Source organism: Leuciscus leuciscus (assembly GCF_965113295.1).
Source record: "Leuciscus leuciscus genome assembly, chromosome: 4".
Taxonomy (NCBI): Eukaryota; Metazoa; Chordata; class Actinopteri; order Cypriniformes; family Leuciscidae; genus Leuciscus; species Leuciscus leuciscus.
In genome coordinates, this window is record NC_138728.1 from 34,679,664 (window position 1) to 34,698,667 (window position 19,004).

Sequence of the window (19,004 nt, forward strand, 5' to 3'; positions counted from 1 at the left end):
TGGAAATAAAATGTCCTAATGTTAAGAGCTATGTGGATTATCCACATCTGAAAATGAAAGACGGCAACCAGGAATTGAAGCAGGGTCATGGCTACTACTGGCAGGTGCAGGGTCAGCTGCTCCTAACAGGGATGGAGTGGTGCGATTTTATGGTGTTTGCGGAGGAAGACACCCTGATTCAAAGAATATACCGGGACAGTGGTGTGATGCAAAAAATAAGAGACAGAGCAGACTTTTCTACACATACCTACATAAATATCTGCTGTAATAAAATGAATTATCAGTAAACAATAACTTCTATGAACTGTCTTGTTCTTGTTGATATCTCATTATAGTGTGAGGCCTCCAAGTGGGTTGTTTTAAGTTAATTTAAATTTGTCAAGTTACTAATCAGAAAATATGTGCTAAACAGAGTTGTAACACTTTTAGGATTGACCACTTGACTTAAGTGTACACAGCAAAGGTGAACCCACACCAATGTATTGCTAGATGTTGAACGAGTCAGTAATATTCAATGAGTCAGGCCCACTTGAGGGGAAATTAAACAACACAAAGGGAGACCAAGTTAATATAGATTTCAAATAAATAATTTATTAATTAAAAAAGTCAGTAAATGTAAGCCAAAACTAAATTGTGGTGTGAATCAGTATATTGTTTGTAAAAAAGAAGGAGCAGCCAGCCATGAAGCAAACAGTCAGATTTCTACCTGGCTCTTTTGTTCTCTCCAGTCTTTGACCAGAGGTCCATTTTGGTAACTGCACAAGATACAGGATACAGTGAAAAAGTTGGTTAATGCTCCCTGAAATAGACAAAGGGATTACAGTGTCAAAAAGTTTGTTCTCCTTAAAATGACGTTTCCAACCTACTTACAGAGTTTTAAACTTAAGAATCTTTCCTACTTATCCCTAGGCAATACTGGTGTACTGTGTACAGGCAGGCTATACGCTAGGCTTATGGAGTTTTAGGCAGGAGTATAAGGAAGCATCTACCCTCTTGTGTGGTTTCAACCATCAGACAACAATTCCAAAGTGGTGACCATACCTATCAGGGCTTTCAATGGCCTCGTTTGGATGAAAATGAATTATTCTGTTGTGATCGCCCAATTGCCCTTAAAATGTTATAAAGTACACAGAACACATGAATTTTGATAAGAAAAAACAGTTTATTGGCATTGCTTGTAATGGTTACTGAACATTTAAACATTTACTGAACAAGGACAAATATTACTGAACAAAGACACAGGTTGGAAGTAAACAAATCTATATAAAAAAATGGTTAGGCACAAAACATACAAGGAACACTGATGAAGGGCTAGACCTGAAACGTTTGCACATTGTTTCTTTTGCCTGCAATAGTGTGGTCTTACCTGAGGGTCAACTGATGGTTCTCTTTCTCTCACTCACTCACACACACACACACACACACACACACACACACACACACACACACACACACAAACACATACTATTTCATGCATGCATATGCAGTGATACATGCAAAAGCACATCAAGCAGACACGCAGTGAGCCCAGACAACACCACACACAGAGGTTGACAAGGCACAGGTAAAATGATTGGTAAATTATTTTGAATTACATACAACAAATTTCATGCAAATAACAGACAGAGGAGCAGACATGCAGGACCCCTTGAATGGGGTACAGCGACAATTATTGCCACTTACAAAGACGAAAAAAAGTAATGATTTTGTCCAAAGTAAAACCAAAGCAACAGCACACAAAGAAAAAACAAAACATGCAGCATGCAGGAAACCACCACCAAATGAGATGACAGGGACAGAAGGAAAGAAGATAACTAACAACTAAAATAAATACTTACAACTAAATCAGTGGACGTGTCTGTGGAAAAAAAAATAATAATGTGAAATTAGGTTCTCTTGTAGCGTGACTGCCGGGCTAGGTAGAGGCTGACGGCCTCCTCCTTAGGAACCTGTTCGAAGGATTTGGCGATGGGGGCGGGTGCATCGGAGGACAAATTGGCGCTAACCTCTCGAAGAGCTGCAGGTGAATTGGTGTAGCTTTCCCGAAGGGCCTTCATTAATGATGTTGCATAACCTGCAGACATAATAATAATAATACTGTATAAAGATCATTGCCACTGATCACAGATGTCTCGTGCGCCATCTCAAAATATGATAGAACTGCATGACACTGCTTACCGTATGAGGCTGCCTCTTTGATGGGACGCACCACATGGGCACCTTTTCTGAAGCGCGGATACCGCACGCAGTACTTCTCCGTCCCATCACTTCTCCGTGCTGTCTCGCGGTTGGCATTGTGATTGTAATGCAGCGCCGCTAAGAGAAGCCTACAAAATAACACATTTGAGAAATTTTTGTGTATGACAAATGTGTGACAAAATACTACAATAGGCATGATAATAGGTACTATTATTACTATAAAAGGCATAATAATTGGCAGTATTATTCCATTGGATAGCACTGACCTGCTATACATCCCAAGGTATGAAAACCCTGTGTGCTTGGGCGCGAAGTGCAAGATGAGAGAGTGGTAAGCCTCAAGGGAGAAGGTCTGGTGCTGTGGAGACCGCTGTCGAACATCTTTCAGTAAGGCAGTCCTCAGAGATAAACATAGTAATTTTCCACACATACACAGATAGACTGAAGCATATCTCCATAGATTATGCAGCTGACACTCGGACCCTGAAGTCAGGCACGTCGTGACCTTCCAGGTCGCAGATTTGGGTTGCTGGGTGCCAGCATGTCCCGAACAACAACTCAATCTCCAATAATGCCAGTGGTTCCTTAACCTGTAACCAAGAAGACTAACACACACACCGACACACAGCTTTTCCAAGGTTGGATTTGGCCAGGCTCTAACTATAAACAGGAGTCTCGTGTCAAGATTTGTTCATGGTGTGTGTGTGTGTGCAAACACATGGCCTGTGTTTTGGGCATGTGATTGCGTTGTCTTGTGTTGTTTACCACGCCCCCTTGTTCTCCTCGTTAGTCTTGATTGTTCATCGGTGTCACCTGTGCCCTGGTGATAATGTCTCTTATTTAAGGTCCTTGTGTTTGTTACTCGGTGCTTGTTCGTTTTGTATCTTGTCTTCCTGTTCAGTGAGCTGTTTATTCCTGTGATCAGAGTTTGTATCCTGCCTGTTAGTTCTAGTCTTATGTTATTGTCAAGTTTATTAGTCTAGTCCTGTCAATGTTCATTTGCCCCCTCGAGGGTCTTTGTTTTCTGTCTGTTTAATAAATCCATGTTTCATTTATTACTGTCTGCATCTGGGTTCATATCCGTTTAACGTGACAGAACGAACAAGCCATTTTTTGAACCCAGCAGACAATGTCTTTTCCTGCAAGAGGCCAGTCGGAGGACCACGAAGAATGGTGGCTGACGCTAACCACTGATATGAAGGGAGGTAGGACTCCGTTTCCTCCCCAAGGAGAGGAGTTCCTGGAGAGATATGTCCAGAGGGTGGATGAGAAGAGGGGATTCATGCCAGAGATCCTCTTAAACTCCTTTTTCATCGCGGGTCTCAATGCACCTCCTCCTATGTGTGAACGAGAGGGGCTGATCCGACGCCCGTTCAGTGAAGTGGTGAACTGTGTGTGTCGGGGAGAGCGACAGGATCCTACTAGGACATCTTCATCATTGCCGGTGGTCCCGGAAGGTCGCGCCCTGGCCGTCGCAGCGCTTGGGGACCATGTTTCCTTCATCTCGACTCCCAAAGCACCTGCTGTAGCTGGAAGCCTTCGCGGAAAGCAAGGAGGAGGGGTGTCGAGGGAGTCTGCATCGGAAGCCGCATCTACTGAGTCAGCATTGCCTGTGGTGGTCTCTCCATCTGTTGTAACGGTCCCAGTACCGATTACAAATCCGGATATGGTTTCTGCTCCGCGGTCAAGGAGGAGAAGGAGGAAAGCTTCATGTCCTCCATCCCAGTTTTTTCCGGGACCCATATCGACTCTCCCGGTCGCTGCGGCCAGTCCAGTCTACGCTGAGTTAGATGGGAGAGGGACCGAGTCCAGCACTGTCCCAGCCAAGGAGTCCAGGCTTGTCCACGCTGAGGTAGAGGGGAAGGTGAACATGTCCAGCCCTGTCCCAGCTAAGGAGCCCAGTCCGGTCCCAGCTTCAGAACCTTCAGCTACACCGTTTGTCTCAGGGTCACAGTCATCTGTTTTGTTCCCTGTGGTTCCCCTGGTTACCCCTGCTACTGTGTTACCCCGATCTGTTCTCCCCAAGACTGTACCTTATGTGTCTCCACCCAGACCTGTTCGGTTTTCTTGCCCTCAACCCTCGGCCATGTCCAGTGAGTCTAGGACCGTTGCTTCTCCGATCCATTCTGGACCCCTGCCGATGAACTCTTTTGTTCCCCCACCCCCCCCTCCCTTGTGTGTTATTTTTATTGAGTCACCCCAATCCTGTTATTATGTACTCTTGTTTGCCATTGTTGTTAGTAGTTATGTTTTGTTGGTTTGTGTTTGAGTTACAGTTTGTTATGTCTCATGTGGAGCGTCTGGTAGCCGCTCCGTGAGACGGGGGTTATGTCAAGATTTGTTCATGGTGTGTGTGTGTGTGTGCAAACACATGGCCTGTGTTTTGGGCATGTGATTGCGTTGTCTTGTGTTGTTTACCACGCCCCCTTGTTCTCCTCGTTAGTCTTGATTGTTCATCGGTGTCACCTGTGCCCTGGTGATAATGTCTCTTATTTAAGGTCCTTGTGTTTGTTACTCGGTGCTTGTTCGTTTTGTATCTTGTCTTCCTGTTCAGTGAGCTGTTTATTCCTGTGATCAGAGTTTGTATCCTGCCTGTTAGTTCTAGTCTTATGTTATTGTCAAGTTTATTAGTCTAGTCCTGTCAATGTTCATTTGCCCCCTCGAGGGTCTTTGTTTTCTGTCTGTTTAATAAATCCATGTTTCATTTATTACTGTCTGCATCTGGGTTCATATCCGTTTAACGTGACATCTCGTCTCAAAACATCAAGATAATAAGTTCTTTTTCTCAAGGATATAGGACCCTTTAGTCTAAATGGAAAATATAGGCCTTAACTGAGTAATGGTCCCTTAAACTATAGACTTCAATGACCCCTATTTGTTTTAACATGTTGAAGACCTTTCTCAAACAAAAAACCAGTCCCTATTTAATTTCTGGAAGCCAGGATAAATAGGCAAGCACTGTTACTGCATTCAAATATCAAATACTGACATTAAAGAATACATGAAAAGAACATTTCAGTAATCACACTGTAACTTCTATAATAAAGTAAAATCTCCAGAGAAGTCATTCAACTCATTTGATATTTAGAAGGAAAAATATTGATTAATACCTTGATTATAATCACTCATTACATATACATTGAAGCAGCAGTGGATTCCAATCCACCCCCTTCAGTATGGTCAGTGGAGCAGTAGCGTGTGTAAATAAGTTCCAATTTGTTATCTGATTTGTGAGTAGCCGCAGTAGATACTCGTTTGAGGTCGAATGAGGCAAGCAGAGTGTGGAAATCAGCAGCCTGAGGTTTTTTAGGTGGATGTTGAAGTCTCCAAGAACTATGAGAGGAGTACCATCCTCAGGGAAGGATGAGAGTAGCACATCAAGCTCCTCCAAGAAGCTGCCAAGCTGACTTGGGGGACGATATATAACTACAAAATGACAAAATGACTTGTTTAAGTAATTGTCGCTGGGAGACTGATAAAAGCCATGAGGAAAAGAGATGCGAGGGAGAGAGACCAGCGGAGATCTCTGGCTGATCGTGCAGCAGCTGAACGCAGCGGAAATAGTTTTTTGAAGAGAACACCGAGAGGATGAGCACGAGGAACATGTTGATTGACAGCTGATTCTAGTGGACTGAGTTTGATTATACGACTTTGTTTTCTCCTGTTTTATTTTGTTTTTCAATAAACACCCGCAGTCTCCGCAAGCCGACCCTGTCCTCTTCCTTCCTTGAATATTAAACATTATTATAACTCTGTATTAGCCATTACATCCAAGTTACCTGCCCTTGACACTAATTCATATTTTGGATTGTTAGTGCAACATTTATCTACAATTCAAATAAATTATTAAATAAGCATTGCATCTTTCTTTTTAGTCAGCAAGGTGCATTAAATAAACAAATTAAAATGCACATCATACATTCTACAACAATAGTAATTGCTCACATCATAATTTTACGTCAATAACTGTGATATATGAGTGTTTTTATCAAAACGCTATTGTAATTGTTGAAAGAGACTTAATTTGACAGTTCAAAGTCCAAGAATGTTGGTGATTAGCAAACATTAATTACCATAATGGTGATTTCAAATGAAACATTCATTAAAGCATGAACATTACCTAGAACTGAACCTCTGTTAATTCTCCATAAGAACTTTTGTGGATGTATTAAATGAAGTAAAACTGGTTAATAATAGGGGAAGTTTGTAATGTTGTGTTTTATGTTTTTTGTGTCATGTCAGAACTTTTGTTGTACTTCATGTTCCTAGTGCCATATTTGTTAATTCATGTTTATTATTTTTATCGTTCCCAAGTATCTTGAATATATAGCCCTTTTTTCCCTTCTTCTCTGTCAGTTGATGCATGTTTGGTTACAGTGTTTTAAAAGATTTGTTGTCAATGAGCCAATGCATAATCTGCTTTTAGGAACAGACATGTACACATTCAGATTATAAACTGAGTTTGGTGTTTTAAGCACCCAAAAATATGCAAAAAAAGAGAATAGACTCAATAAAGGTGGGAAGGAAAATTGTCTCTAGATTTACTACTGATCAGTGAAAAAATCAGACTACAATAAAAAAATAAGGTAGTAACTAATGATTACCTGAATGTAAATGCCTTTTAGCCATTGCTTACAAACAATATATATTTTTCTGTGTGTAGTGATGCACTTAATGTCGATAATTTCCCTGCCAGTATTTTTTTTAAATGTTGCCAGCCACCACCAGCGATTTTGGTAACTTTCACAAAAATGTCATGGCCCCCAGAATATTTTGTTGTATGAATATCTGAACATGCAATATATCAAAAGAAAGTACAGACTCTCTGCTTTTAAAGAAAAAAAAACTGTTTTATTCTAGATTCATGTGGGTACGTTTAATAAAAAAATAGCAACATTTTCAACAAAAAGCTGGGAAAGTCACGTTTTTGTCAAAGACTACACATCCGGATGGGATTCAGAACGATGATCAAAACACAGATGGAGTTGATCGAGTCCATCAACACCCCTAAAGCTTCACAGTCCTAAAACTCGTCCTGGGCCAACATTTCATTCAGCAACATTAAGCAGTTTTGATTTACTGTAGTGTATATGCTGTTTAATGTTGATGATTGCATTATTTTTCATATGCATATGATATCACTTGTTTCTACATCTTTTTCGCCTTTCCAGTAACCAATGCTGATTTTAGGAATCCTCCTGAGCGGAGATTCACATAATGGGCTTTTTGTTTCTACGCACTGTAACCGGTAGACCAATCACAACACTGCTATTTCCAGTATGAGCTCGCAAATGAAGTTTCAGGTCTCTTCGATATGTGAAACTCATGTCACACTGAAGACACATGAAAGGTTTCTCTCCAGTGTGAAGCCTCATGTGGACTTGATAGTTTCCTTTTTCATTGAAACCTTTTCCACACTGTTGGCAGGTGAAAGGCTTCTCTCCTGTGTGAAGTCTCACATGAACATCAAGGTTTGATTTGCTTGAGCAAGTCCTTCCACAGTAATGGCACATGAAAGGCTTCTCTCCAATGTGACTTATCACATGCCATTCAAGGTGATTGCTGTCTGTGAAACTTCTTTCGCATTGGTGACATTTAAAGCAGTTTTCTCTTGAGTGTAGCCTCATGTGGCCATTAAGGTTTAATTTACGTCTGAAACTCTTTCCACATCGATCACATGTGAAAGGCGTTTCTCCAGTGTGAATTCTTTTGTGCTCATTCAGCGTTCCTTGTTGTGCAAAACTTTTTCCACACAGTTGGCAGGTGAAGGGCTTCTCTCCAGTGTGAACTCTCATGTGCACTTTAAGGCTTCCTTTTCCAGTAAAACCTTTTCCACACTGTTGGCAGGGGTAAGGACTCTCTCCATTGTGAATTCTCACGTGAGCTTTAAGGTTTTCACGTATACTGAAACTCTTTCCACACTGAAAGCAGGTGAAATAACGTCTACCCCCTGTCTTTCGAGCTCTTTTTCGTGAGCGAGTCTTTTCAGTCTGCGAGCAGCTAGGATGGTTTTCCCCAGTTATGAAATCATGTTCCTCTTCCTTTACAACGTTCAGTTCTTGAATCTCATCTTCCAGCAGCATCGGGTCTAAGATGAAAATGGATAAATACAAGTTTAAGCCCAGTTTAATGGCACAGAATGAAAAATAAATGCATACAAGGTTCAGGCTTCTCAAGCCAACATCAACATTTGTTCAACTTTAGCCTCTAGTTGCAAATTGTGGCAAGCATTCCCATCTCACCTCATTATTGATGTCATCAGCGATTAGTCAATGTCTGCTTGACTTTATTCACATAACTGTATATAAACCCTATATAATTATGATGCTATAAAAATTCTAAGATCCACAAATAACAAAAAATAAAAACAAGGCTTTAGTTTAGGCTTTAGTTGGATAATAGAGGATATGGTGAATGAAATACAGTGGGGAGAACAAGTATTTGATACACTGCCGATTTTGCAGGTTTTCCACTTACAAAGCATATAGAAGTCTGTAATTTGTATCATAGGTCCTCTTCAACTGTGAGTGACGGAATCTAAAACAAAAATCCAGAAAATCACATTGTATGATTTTTAAGTAATTAATTAGCATTTTATTGCATGACATAAGTATTTGATACATCAGAAAAGCAGAACTTAATATTTGGTACAGAAACCTTTGTTTGCAGTTACAGAGATCATACGTTTCCTGTAGTTCTTGACCAGGTGTGCACACACTGCAGCAGGGATTTTGGCCCACTCCTTCATACAGACCTTCTCCAGATCCTTCAGGTTTCGGGGCTGTCGCTGGGCAATACAGTCTTTTAGCTCCCTCCAAAGATTTTCTATTGGGTTCAGGTCTGGAGACTGGCTAGGCCACTCCAGGACCTTGAGATGCTTCTTACGGAGCCACTCCTTAGTTGCCCTGGCTGTATGTTTCGGGTCGTTGTCATGCTGGAAGACCCAGCCATGACCCAATCTTCAATGCTCTTACTGAGGGAAGGAGGTTGTTGGCCATCCTCCCCTCAATACAGTGCAGTCGTCCTGTCCCCTTTGCAGAAAAGCATCCCCAAAGAATTATGTTTCCACCTCCATGCTTCACGGTTGGGATGGTGTTCTTGGGGTTGTACTCATCCTTCTTCCTCCAAACACAGCGAGTGGAGTTTAGACCAAAAAGCTCTATTTTTGTCTCATCAGACCACATGACCTTCTCCCATTCCTCCTCTGGATCATCCAGATGGTCATTGGCAAACTTCAGACGGGCCTGGACATGCGCTGGCTTGAGCAGGGGGACCTTGCGTGCGCTGCAGGATTTTAATCCATGACGGCGTAGTGTGTTACTATTGGTTTTCTTTGAGACTGTGGTCCCAGCTCTCTTCAGGTCATTGACCAGGTCCTGCCGTGTAGTTCTGGGCTGATTCCTCATCTTCCTCATGATCATTGATGCCCCACGAGGTGAGATCTTGCATGGTGCCCCAGACCGAGGGAGATTGACCGTCATCTTAAACTTCTTCCATTTTCTAATAATTGCGCCAACAGTTGTTGCCTTCTCACCAAGCTGCTTACCTTTTGCCCTGTAGCCCATCCCAGCCTTGTGCAGGTCTACAATTTTATCCCTGATGTCCTTACACAGCTCTCTGGTCTTGGCCATTGTGGAGAGGTTGGAGTCTGTTTGATTTAGTGTGTGGACAGGTGTCTTTTATACAGGTAACAAGTTCAAACAGGTGCAGTTAATACAGGTAATGAGAGGAGAACAGGGGGGCTTCTTAAAGAAAAACTAACAGGTCTGTGAGAGCCGGAATTCTTGCTGGTTGGTAGGTGATCAAATACTTATGTCATGCAATAAAATGCAAATTAATTATTTAAAAATCATACAATGCGATTTTCTGGATTTTTAGATTCCGTCTCTCATAGTTGAAGTGTACCTATGATAAAAATTACAGACCTCTGCATGCTTTGTAAGTAGGAAAACCTGCAAAATCGGCAGTGTATCAAATACTTGTTCTCCCCACTGTAGGTCAGAAGTACTATGATTTCTTGCCTACAGTGATATGGTCATGCAGATCCACTTTCCTGCAGAGATCAGCTCCAACCCTGATCAAACACACCTGAACAAGCTAATCAAGGACTTTAACCCTCTGAGGTCGAGAAACGCGCCGACGCGTTTTGCTGGATTTTTTTCACATAGCAGCAACATAAACTTAAAAAAATACGTCATTTATGGTCATATAAATAAAATAAATACATGATTATAAACTATAGAGGGTCTTCTTTTTTGTGTGTACACTCACATTAACATCAAAACCTTGTTTTTATTTTTAAATAAATAAAATAAACAGGGTGCGCTTTCAGCTCACTCTGTCTCCGCAAAAATCTTTCTGAAACAAGTCTGGAAAATGAACTGCAACTCAGCGAATACTTATCACACAACCATGAAACATGCGTCTAAAGAAAGCTTTAAATTTCTACTTTTAAATAAAACAGTTCACATTCAAAACAAATATTCTCCTGCAATGTAATCTGTATGAAACTAAAGAGAAGTACAGTTTCTCCCGTCTCATCTAATTAGCTGTAATGAGTTCACGCCCTCTTGCAGAGCGCGCTATTCATAAGATAATGTGCTGAGGTGATCTATGCAAAATAAGGTAAAAAGCCCCCTGAAATGCTTTAAAACCAGCAAGTTTCATTCATTCACTTTCCTGCGCCGTTGGAAGATGACACGGTACACAGCCCTTCAGCTAGTCCTGGATAGCGATGAAGAGTCCACTTTTTCCTCAGAAGAAGAACAGGACTCTGACAAGGAACGTTTGTATTTTGAAGAGCGACTTGATCCAGGCGTGGATAATATTTCGGATGAGTAAGTCTTTTTAAATTTACTTGCATTAGTTGACAAGCTATTTTGTATAAACGTAGGCTACATATTTTACTGGTTGGACCATTTCCATACTTGTCATTCAGAGTAATTATATTTAAATGGTCTAGGCTATGCTTTATAAAGTAGGAGAGAGGCTTCATGCAGTCTGTTTTCTTTCGTTTTTAATAGTTTTGTTTAAAATAACACATTTCGAGCTTTCTATATATTTCTTTGGTATTTTAGGCAAAGCTTATGAGTTTGGGTTCATTTATGAGGCCTCCAGTTCCTGCTATTTTTAATTCTTATGTATTAAATACAGGCAATTGGTTGATGAAACAACTATTAAAATTAAGTTACAATTAATACAAAACGAAAGACCTATGTTACAGACAAATGAAAGACAACATTTCGTTGATTAGTTTTGGATAGATTACACATTTTTACTGTAAAATATCTGCCACCTCAAATAAGCTTTTGTTTGCCAATTTTTGCTAATATGTTAAATATAGTATGTTTTGTCAATGTAGGCTATATTCGAAGTAATGAATCCTTAACTTTGAAATATGTATGATAAAATGTATACTTTAGTTTTTACAAAGAAAGATTACACTTCAATTGTTGTTGTAATTGTAACCTTTTTAATAAAAAAATATATATATATTTACAAGGTAGATGTAAACAAATTTTAAAAGGTAAATATAAGCCTTTTCTTTAAATAATTTTTATTGTGTTTTATTATTGACAAATTTGGGGAGAGGATACATATTCCAAAACTGAAAATACAGTATGAGAATTAACTGCACAATTACTAGACATGTTTTCCTTGGATATTATACAATTTGCAAGCAAAATTTGTGAAAAAAAAATAAAATAAAAAATTGACATGCTTCCAACTGTGAACCAATTTGGTAGAATATATATATATATATATATATTGCTCTTGCATTCTTTCTTGTGGCTATAGGTGACACACCTGAATGAATGGCTCATTAAGTATGCGGGCCCCATTGTCTCCTCAGGTGTGAACCACTACATATGCATGATGCTGTTGAATTGTTGACGCCCCTTGCGCATATTGTCTTTACAAACAAAAAGTGTTTTACAAGATTTAAATCAATGTATTGTGTTATGTGAATGATAAGGGCAGGATGATTTTCACATCATTTTGAAGAAAAAACTCTAGGCAACGACATCCATTTGTCAAAAGTCTTATTGTCACATATTTAGTATGTGTTTTGTGGCCTTATTTCAGAAACTTTAGTTTTTAGTTTTTTCAATAACCATGCATAAACATTATTCTCTCAAAAATACAAACATGTACATGCATGTTGCTCACATATTATGGTAGCCCTGTTTGTGCTAAATAGAGTGTAATTATACCTTTGCCATTAATATGTTTATAAGCAACTGAAAAAAGCACAAATGTCAGGGCATGTCAGAACATCTCAAGGACCCCAAAAACCACTCAGACCCCAGAGGGTTAACAAATCAGTCAAGTCATCTTCATTTATATAGCGCTTTTAACAATATAGATTGTTTCGAAGTAGCTTTACAGTGATAATAGGAAATTACAGTAACAGATTGTTTTGGTTTTACAGCAGCTCTAGAATAAAGTTATTGTCCAGCTACAGTTAGTTTTGATTGATTTACTTCCATTGCAAAGATCATTAGTTAGGGGCCGCTAACACGACACCGTTCTAACAGAAAACACACTCATTTGCACAACAACAGTGCCTGGTGGCTCGAGAACGCAAACCTTGAAACAGGTTCCAAGGTGCAAGCGTTGAATAATTTAGAAAAACGTTATCTCCGCATAAACTTCAGAAATGTGAATCTGTGAAAATGCTGACAGAGTGCACATACGTATTACGTGTCTAGTCTATAGGTGGCGCTGTATTCATATCATCATAAAAAGGTATTGCAATTTATGACAAAATTCTAAATAACGGACTGATGTTTGTCTGATCTGGACAAAATCAGCACAGATTCAGCATGACACCAATATTATGAGTTTCTAACAAGCTGTTAAAGTTAATAGCAATAGCTATTTTTCGTATATCATGACCCATAGGCGGTGCTGTTCCCATCTTTTGTTTCCCCTTCAGAGCATGGATTTCAACTTTTGTTTTGATTAATCAAAGTCTGGCCAAGATACAGCCTCTGAATCCTTTGGTAAACATTATAAAGCTTGTGATCAGGGCTGTGCGATATGACGATATATATAGGGTTCTTGCAGGTTTCAGTAAGTCAAATTTAAGACCTTTTAAGACCATAAAGATTGAAATTTAAGACCTACATGACACATTACAAAAAAAAAAAAAAAAAAAAAATCAAAGAAATTCTGAAAAATATCATTTTATTTCAATGATTCAGTCATACAGATAAAGCAATCACATTAGTAACCTTCCACACCCAACAACGTGCCAAATGCCCAAAACCTTAGGCCCAAAATGAATGTAAGCTAAAATAAACTTGCCCTCAAATAGACTAGATTTCATCTCATATTTATTTACATTACAAAACAGCATATTAATGGACTGTGAGGGACCAAGCCGTCAAGGGCAAAGGACGCAGGATTTCCAACCAAAAATGATTTATTAAATGCAAAAAACAAAGTTACAAATTAAATAACTTGAAAAACTGACTGAAAATAAAGTCAGGTCTGGGCCCATAAAAATGGTAAACTAAAGAAGATCAAACTAAAACAATAATCAAACAAACAAACTAAACAAAGAAAACATGGCCTCCCAAATGACACACATGGGAAACTTATATACACACAGGACTAGTCCATTAGACATACACAGGGAACACCACAAATATCACTTAACACAATTACAATAAATAAAGTAATTAACTTCAGAAATATCAAGAAATGGGCCATAAACAAAATAATGTACCCAAATAACTATAGCCAACAAAATATAAATAGAATTATAATAAACAAAGCAAACATACAATCAATCATGCACCCCCCCAGCTAATTGGCAACATGGATTAGCCCAACAGAACAAAATGGCAGCAACTGACGCCAACCGGTCCTTTATTGGAATGGACCTCCACCGGAGCGCAGCGTCCCAGACAGCGCCAAACCTCCGCTCTTCCCATGTAAGCAACTTAGACTCAAAAGAAATAAACATTAACACAATATACCACTAATAACTAGAAAGTGTGCACCCAACCTAGTCATGTATGGTAAAAGTGTAAATTAGAAATAAAGTGGGTAAAATGAACCAAATCTGTGTCTGTCTTTATTATGAAATATATATGGGGTTATCTGCAACAAAATATTTAATTATGAAATATACTAAAGGACAACCAAAATAACATGTAAACAAACAAAAGAGAAGGATGCATGTCTGTGTGTGTGGTTTAGTTACCACCTTGCTGTGTGGCCACGTTGTCGGCCATCACATGGACTAATAGAGATTGAACAGGCTACTCCAACCAATGTAGCACACACACACTCAGTCACTCACACACACATCAGATAATCCATGTTAGATAGATACTTACCTCTGGATAATTAGAGTATATATCTATCTAACATGGATGATCTGATGTGTGTGAGAGAGAGAGAGAGAGAGAGAGAGAGGGAGAGAGGGAGAGAGGGAGAGAGGGAGAGAGGGAGGGAGAGAGGGAGAGAGGGAGGGAGGGAGAGAGGGAGGGAGGGAGAGAGGGAGGGAGGGAGAGAGGGAGGGAGGGAGGGAGAGAGGGAGGGAGGGAGAGAGGGAGAGAGGGAGGGAGAGGGAGAGAGGGAGGGAGGGAGGGAGGGAGGGAGGGAGGGAGGGAGGGAGGGAGAGAGGGAGGGAGAGAGGGAGGGAGGGAGAGAGGGAGAGAGGGAGGGAGGGAGAGAGGGAGGGAGGGAGAGAGGGAGAGAGGGAGGGAGGGAGGGAGAGAGAGAGGGAGGGAGAGAGAGAGGGAGGGAGGGAGGGAGAGAGAGAGGGAGGGAGGGAGGGAGAGAGAGATACTACATATGGATTACATATGCCTCCCCTTTAGCACCAATCTCAGCCTCAATGTTTTTGTCTTTGTACGCCCTTCTAAGGGCATTTGACTTTGATAGGAGCTGGGCCATCTTTGAGCCAGCCTTCCCTCGGCTTCCTCTGCAAGCATGTCTGCCTCCCTGGCAAGACAGTTGGACACCTCTTTTAAACAGGTCTTCCTCTTTTTTAGTTGCTCTAAACCATCCTCTGTGAGCTTTCTCTTCTGGCTCTGCATTTCCATTTTCTGCATTTTTCAATCTCCACCCCAAGCAGCAGGATACAGACGGCTTAAACTCTCATGCAGGAAGTTGTCTAGTCGGTTCTCAAATGGCTGGAAGTTGAGAAGTTCTTCGTTCCTTGCCTCAACGGACAGGAAAGACTCAAACTGTTGGACAATGGTTTCCCCTAAAACAAAGTGAGTGATAAAAGAGAAGTCAAATATGCATATAGATAAATCACAGCACTCAAGACTCAAACTGACTCTTAACCTATGTAAGTCTTCAATAACAACATACAAAAGCCTGTGTAAAATTAGGGCTGCACAATTAATCGAATTTCTAATCACGATTACGGATGCCACGATTACGTAATCGTTCAAAGCCGCGATTACAAAAGAAAATCCACCCTGCGTGCGTGTGTTTAGAGCATGTTATGTTATGAGAGGTGAATCGCGACTACTTCAGAAAACCCAGCACAATAGGAACTACCAGGCAGTGACGTAAGTGTACGCTGAAATAAAAAGTACTTCACCTCAGAAAAATGTACTTTCCTGTCCTGTCAGCCGTTACTGTGCTCCTAGCGCACTCTTCAATTGCACGTGCAAATGCGGCGGCGCGCTCTGTGTATCGCTTCACTGTATATAAAGTGCAAAATACACTATGAGCATGCAACGCCGTAACGGTGTAAATTAATAAGTCACAAAATAAAAGTAAACACCAATAAATCACGTTACTGGTACATTGTGTGTTAGCTGAGAAAGATTTGCATGCAGGTATGATTTTCATTCTATTCACCAGGAGCAGTTTCCATTTTTCATTAACAGTTCTTTTTAGTATCGTGTATTCACCATGGTAACATGGTAACTACTAATACAAACAGTTTGGGACTGCTATATAATAGCTTTAGCATAGGCCTAATGTTTATTTATCAGTAGTCTTTACTATTAGACATATTCTTGCGATTTGTGTGTATGTTAAGTAAAGGGGGGCAGTACTTGTGTGTGTGTGTGTGTGTGTGTAAATTGTGATAATCATAATTAATAATCGCAATTACAATTTTAAGGGAATAATCGACAATTATGATTTTGGTCATTTCGTGCAGCCCTATGTAAAATTATGGGACTTATTCAATACATGGGCCACTGAACACAGAACAGGTGCAGTACCATTAGAAGAGGGAATAACAAAAGCAAGATGTCCATGCTAAACCAATACACTGATAGGAAAAGAGAAAAGGCCCAAATGGGGGACCAAATATCTGCAACATAGAGAGAATGCTCGAAACACAGTCTTATAAAATTTCAGAGTATAGGCTAGTTGAGCATGGTACTTAAACTTTGGTTCATAACCCCTTCCAAATCTATTCCTACCAGCAGATACACCTCCTGTCAGCTGCTTGTCCTTCAGAAATGTCTGTATGAGACATTTCATTTAAGTCTTGCTTTTGTCTGGGTCCCTGAACATGAGAGACGGGTCCAGACACTCCATCTGCCTAACTGCTGCATATTTCAAGGGGCTCTTCTCCTGAACTTTCCTCACGATGTTTGAGAGTCCCAGCATGCAATCCCTCCTAAACTCAAGGACCCTTAGCTCTGCACTTTTACTGTTCTGGACAGGGGAATGTGCAATAAAAAATACTGTCAGTAGTACCAAAAAAAAGTTTAATTCAAAAAAGTACACATTGATTGGGTAATCATGAGACTTCATGCAATGAGGTCATATGACTTCTTAGTGTATTAGCCTAATGGCAAAGTTTCTTCCTGTTGCACACTTTACAACTGACATGTTTGGAGTAAGTTAAACGAAATGACACTTGCTGCCTGCATATTGATAATTATTTCCAAAACCTTAAGAAGAATCATGACAATACCTTGAGAGCTGCCTCAGCACCCAAGCCGATGTCAACCGTCTGTGGGAGGAGGAGCAAGTTCTTGTCAGACAGGTCCAGTATGGTAAGCTGAAGGGAATGGCTGAGGGAACACTGTGGATTTGGTGTGGACTAGTCCTCCCTTCCTCGCTGGAACATGGTGGAATAATGTGTGCATTGCCTTTAATATCTTGTCCACATGCCACATCGAAAAGCCAGCCTTGAAGGCATTATGCAGTGTATGGAGCCCACAGCTGCCTACGGACACCAGCTGTGCACCCCCATAGTTCTCAGCATGGTCAAGCTGGAGGAGCTCTAAAAACTTGAAGTTCACATTAGGCCCATTCATGGAGACTGATATCAGCCTGCTGACGTCCAATTGATCCAAAGACTCCTTATGTATTGAAAATAAGGAGAAATAAAAAGACAGATATACATCATTAAAGCAATGACACACACAGTCATTGTACATCTAACTATCTACGTGTTTGACTACAAGCCTTTCTTCATGTATCTCTGTAAGTGTGTAGAACTATGACTGCTAATGTGGCCTAAACTGCATGTGAACCTACATTTCCTATCTCTCGATTGCCAAATTTTTGTTTGAGACAATAAAGGCTAATCTAATCTAAATTGATCAAATAAATTAAATCATATACAATGCTAGGTTACTTTATCTATGTAGGCTACAGCTTCAAATGTGTAGACAGACCTCACTTTCTTGTCTCAAAAATGGATAAGTAAAAGAATAGCCCATTCAACTTTCACTTACTTTGACATGTTTCAGTAGGTCCTGCGCTGTCCAATGTCCTATGGCCCATGAACTATGAGCCCAGGTACCTCGACTTAACAATTCCATTGTTCCAGAAACGAACGTGGACGTCAAGCTGGTCTGATTTAGGCTTTCATCGAACATTACGACATACAGCCCGGTAAGAGTACGAATCAATTCCCTCTTTATAAACTCCCCCAATCCAAATCTTGCAACATAAGCCTCGTACCTGGAGCTGGGTACCACTTGTAACCAACTGCAGAAATCGCTGTGATCTAGCCACGTCTCTTTGAAAGTACACTTTCCCATTTTCCACACGTAGCCGAACTTCAACAAACTCTGAGGAGACGCAGACGTATTTCGCGAGCAGATAATTGCATTCATCACAGGATTTGTAGTTTTATCACCGCGTACGTACCAACACCAATATCCCCCAGAAAGAACTACAACACACCAAAATAACTTTCTGCGGCCAGTGTTTCTGGAAATGAACGAGGGTAAAACCTTTTTTATATCTGACTAAATGAAATTTAAGACCACGGATGAAAATCTGGCCGTTGTTAAGACATTTTAAGGCCTTAAATTTAAAGTTCAGAATTTTAGACTTTTTAAGACCCCGCAGGAACTCTGTATTTATCGGATGGATGAAATAAAAAGTCTGTCGTTTCATATTTTTGTTATTTTGTGGTGTCGCAAAATACATTGTTTACGGCAATACTTTTGCATCTTTTGGATGACTGCAATCTTACACGCCACCGTAGGGATGCAGACAGAAACGTGAATAACATGTTGAGTGAAGGGGAGACAGAAACTGGTGCAGGAGAAGGACCAGCCAGAACAAATCGAGGAGCTCGTTTCTAAACGAGGGGCTACCTCTGTAGCATGGACGTGGTTTGATTATGAAAAGTCTGACACAGACGAAAAAAAATGTACTTTGCAAATTATGTTGGACACCGGATCCCACAAAAGGCTCAAAACACCACTAACTTCACTCGCATTATTGAGGTAATACACCATTCTTCATATCATATATACAATGTTGTGCACGTTACTTCCAAACTGTAATACATTATACATTACTTGTTACTGTTATTTAAAAGTAATTCTTTACCTTACAATATTACTGTC

The 19,004-nt window shown here is 40.3% G+C and overlaps 1 protein-coding gene across 2 annotated transcripts; it reads right to left on the minus strand.

The window, feature by feature from the left end:
• Nucleotides 1–1,159: 1,159 nt before the first annotated feature.
• LOC309497450 (uncharacterized protein) lies at nt 1,160–2,871 on the minus strand. 2 transcript variants are annotated; one of them, XM_082167743.1, is made up of 4 exons: nt 2,466–2,871; nt 2,179–2,327; nt 1,950–2,074; nt 1,160–1,858 (listed from the first exon to the last, which is right to left on the minus strand). In XM_082167743.1, exons 1-4 carry the CDS (start codon nt 2,627–2,629, stop codon nt 1,841–1,843), a joined length of 456 nt encoding a protein of 151 aa, XP_082023869.1. In that variant the 5' UTR covers nt 2,630–2,871; the 3' UTR covers nt 1,160–1,840. The 2 variants fall into 2 exon arrangements, with proteins under 2 accessions (XP_082023869.1, XP_082023868.1); XM_082167742.1 differs by having other exon boundaries at nt 1,160–2,074.
• Nucleotides 2,872–19,004: the final 16,133 nt, after the last annotated feature.

Coding starts and splice junctions, on each gene's coding strand:
- LOC309497450 (XM_082167742.1), bottom strand. CDS start 2,629: ATGTGTGGAAAATTACTATGTTTATCTCTGAGGACTGCCTTACTGAAA. Junction 2,328..2,465: donor TACCTTGGGATGTATAGCAG/GTCAGTGCTATC, acceptor GTTATTTTGTAG/GCTTCTCTTAGCGGCGCTGC. Junction 2,075..2,178: donor CAAAGAGGCAGCCTCATACG/GTAAGCAGTGTC, acceptor TTATGTCTGCAG/GTTATGCAACATCATTAATG.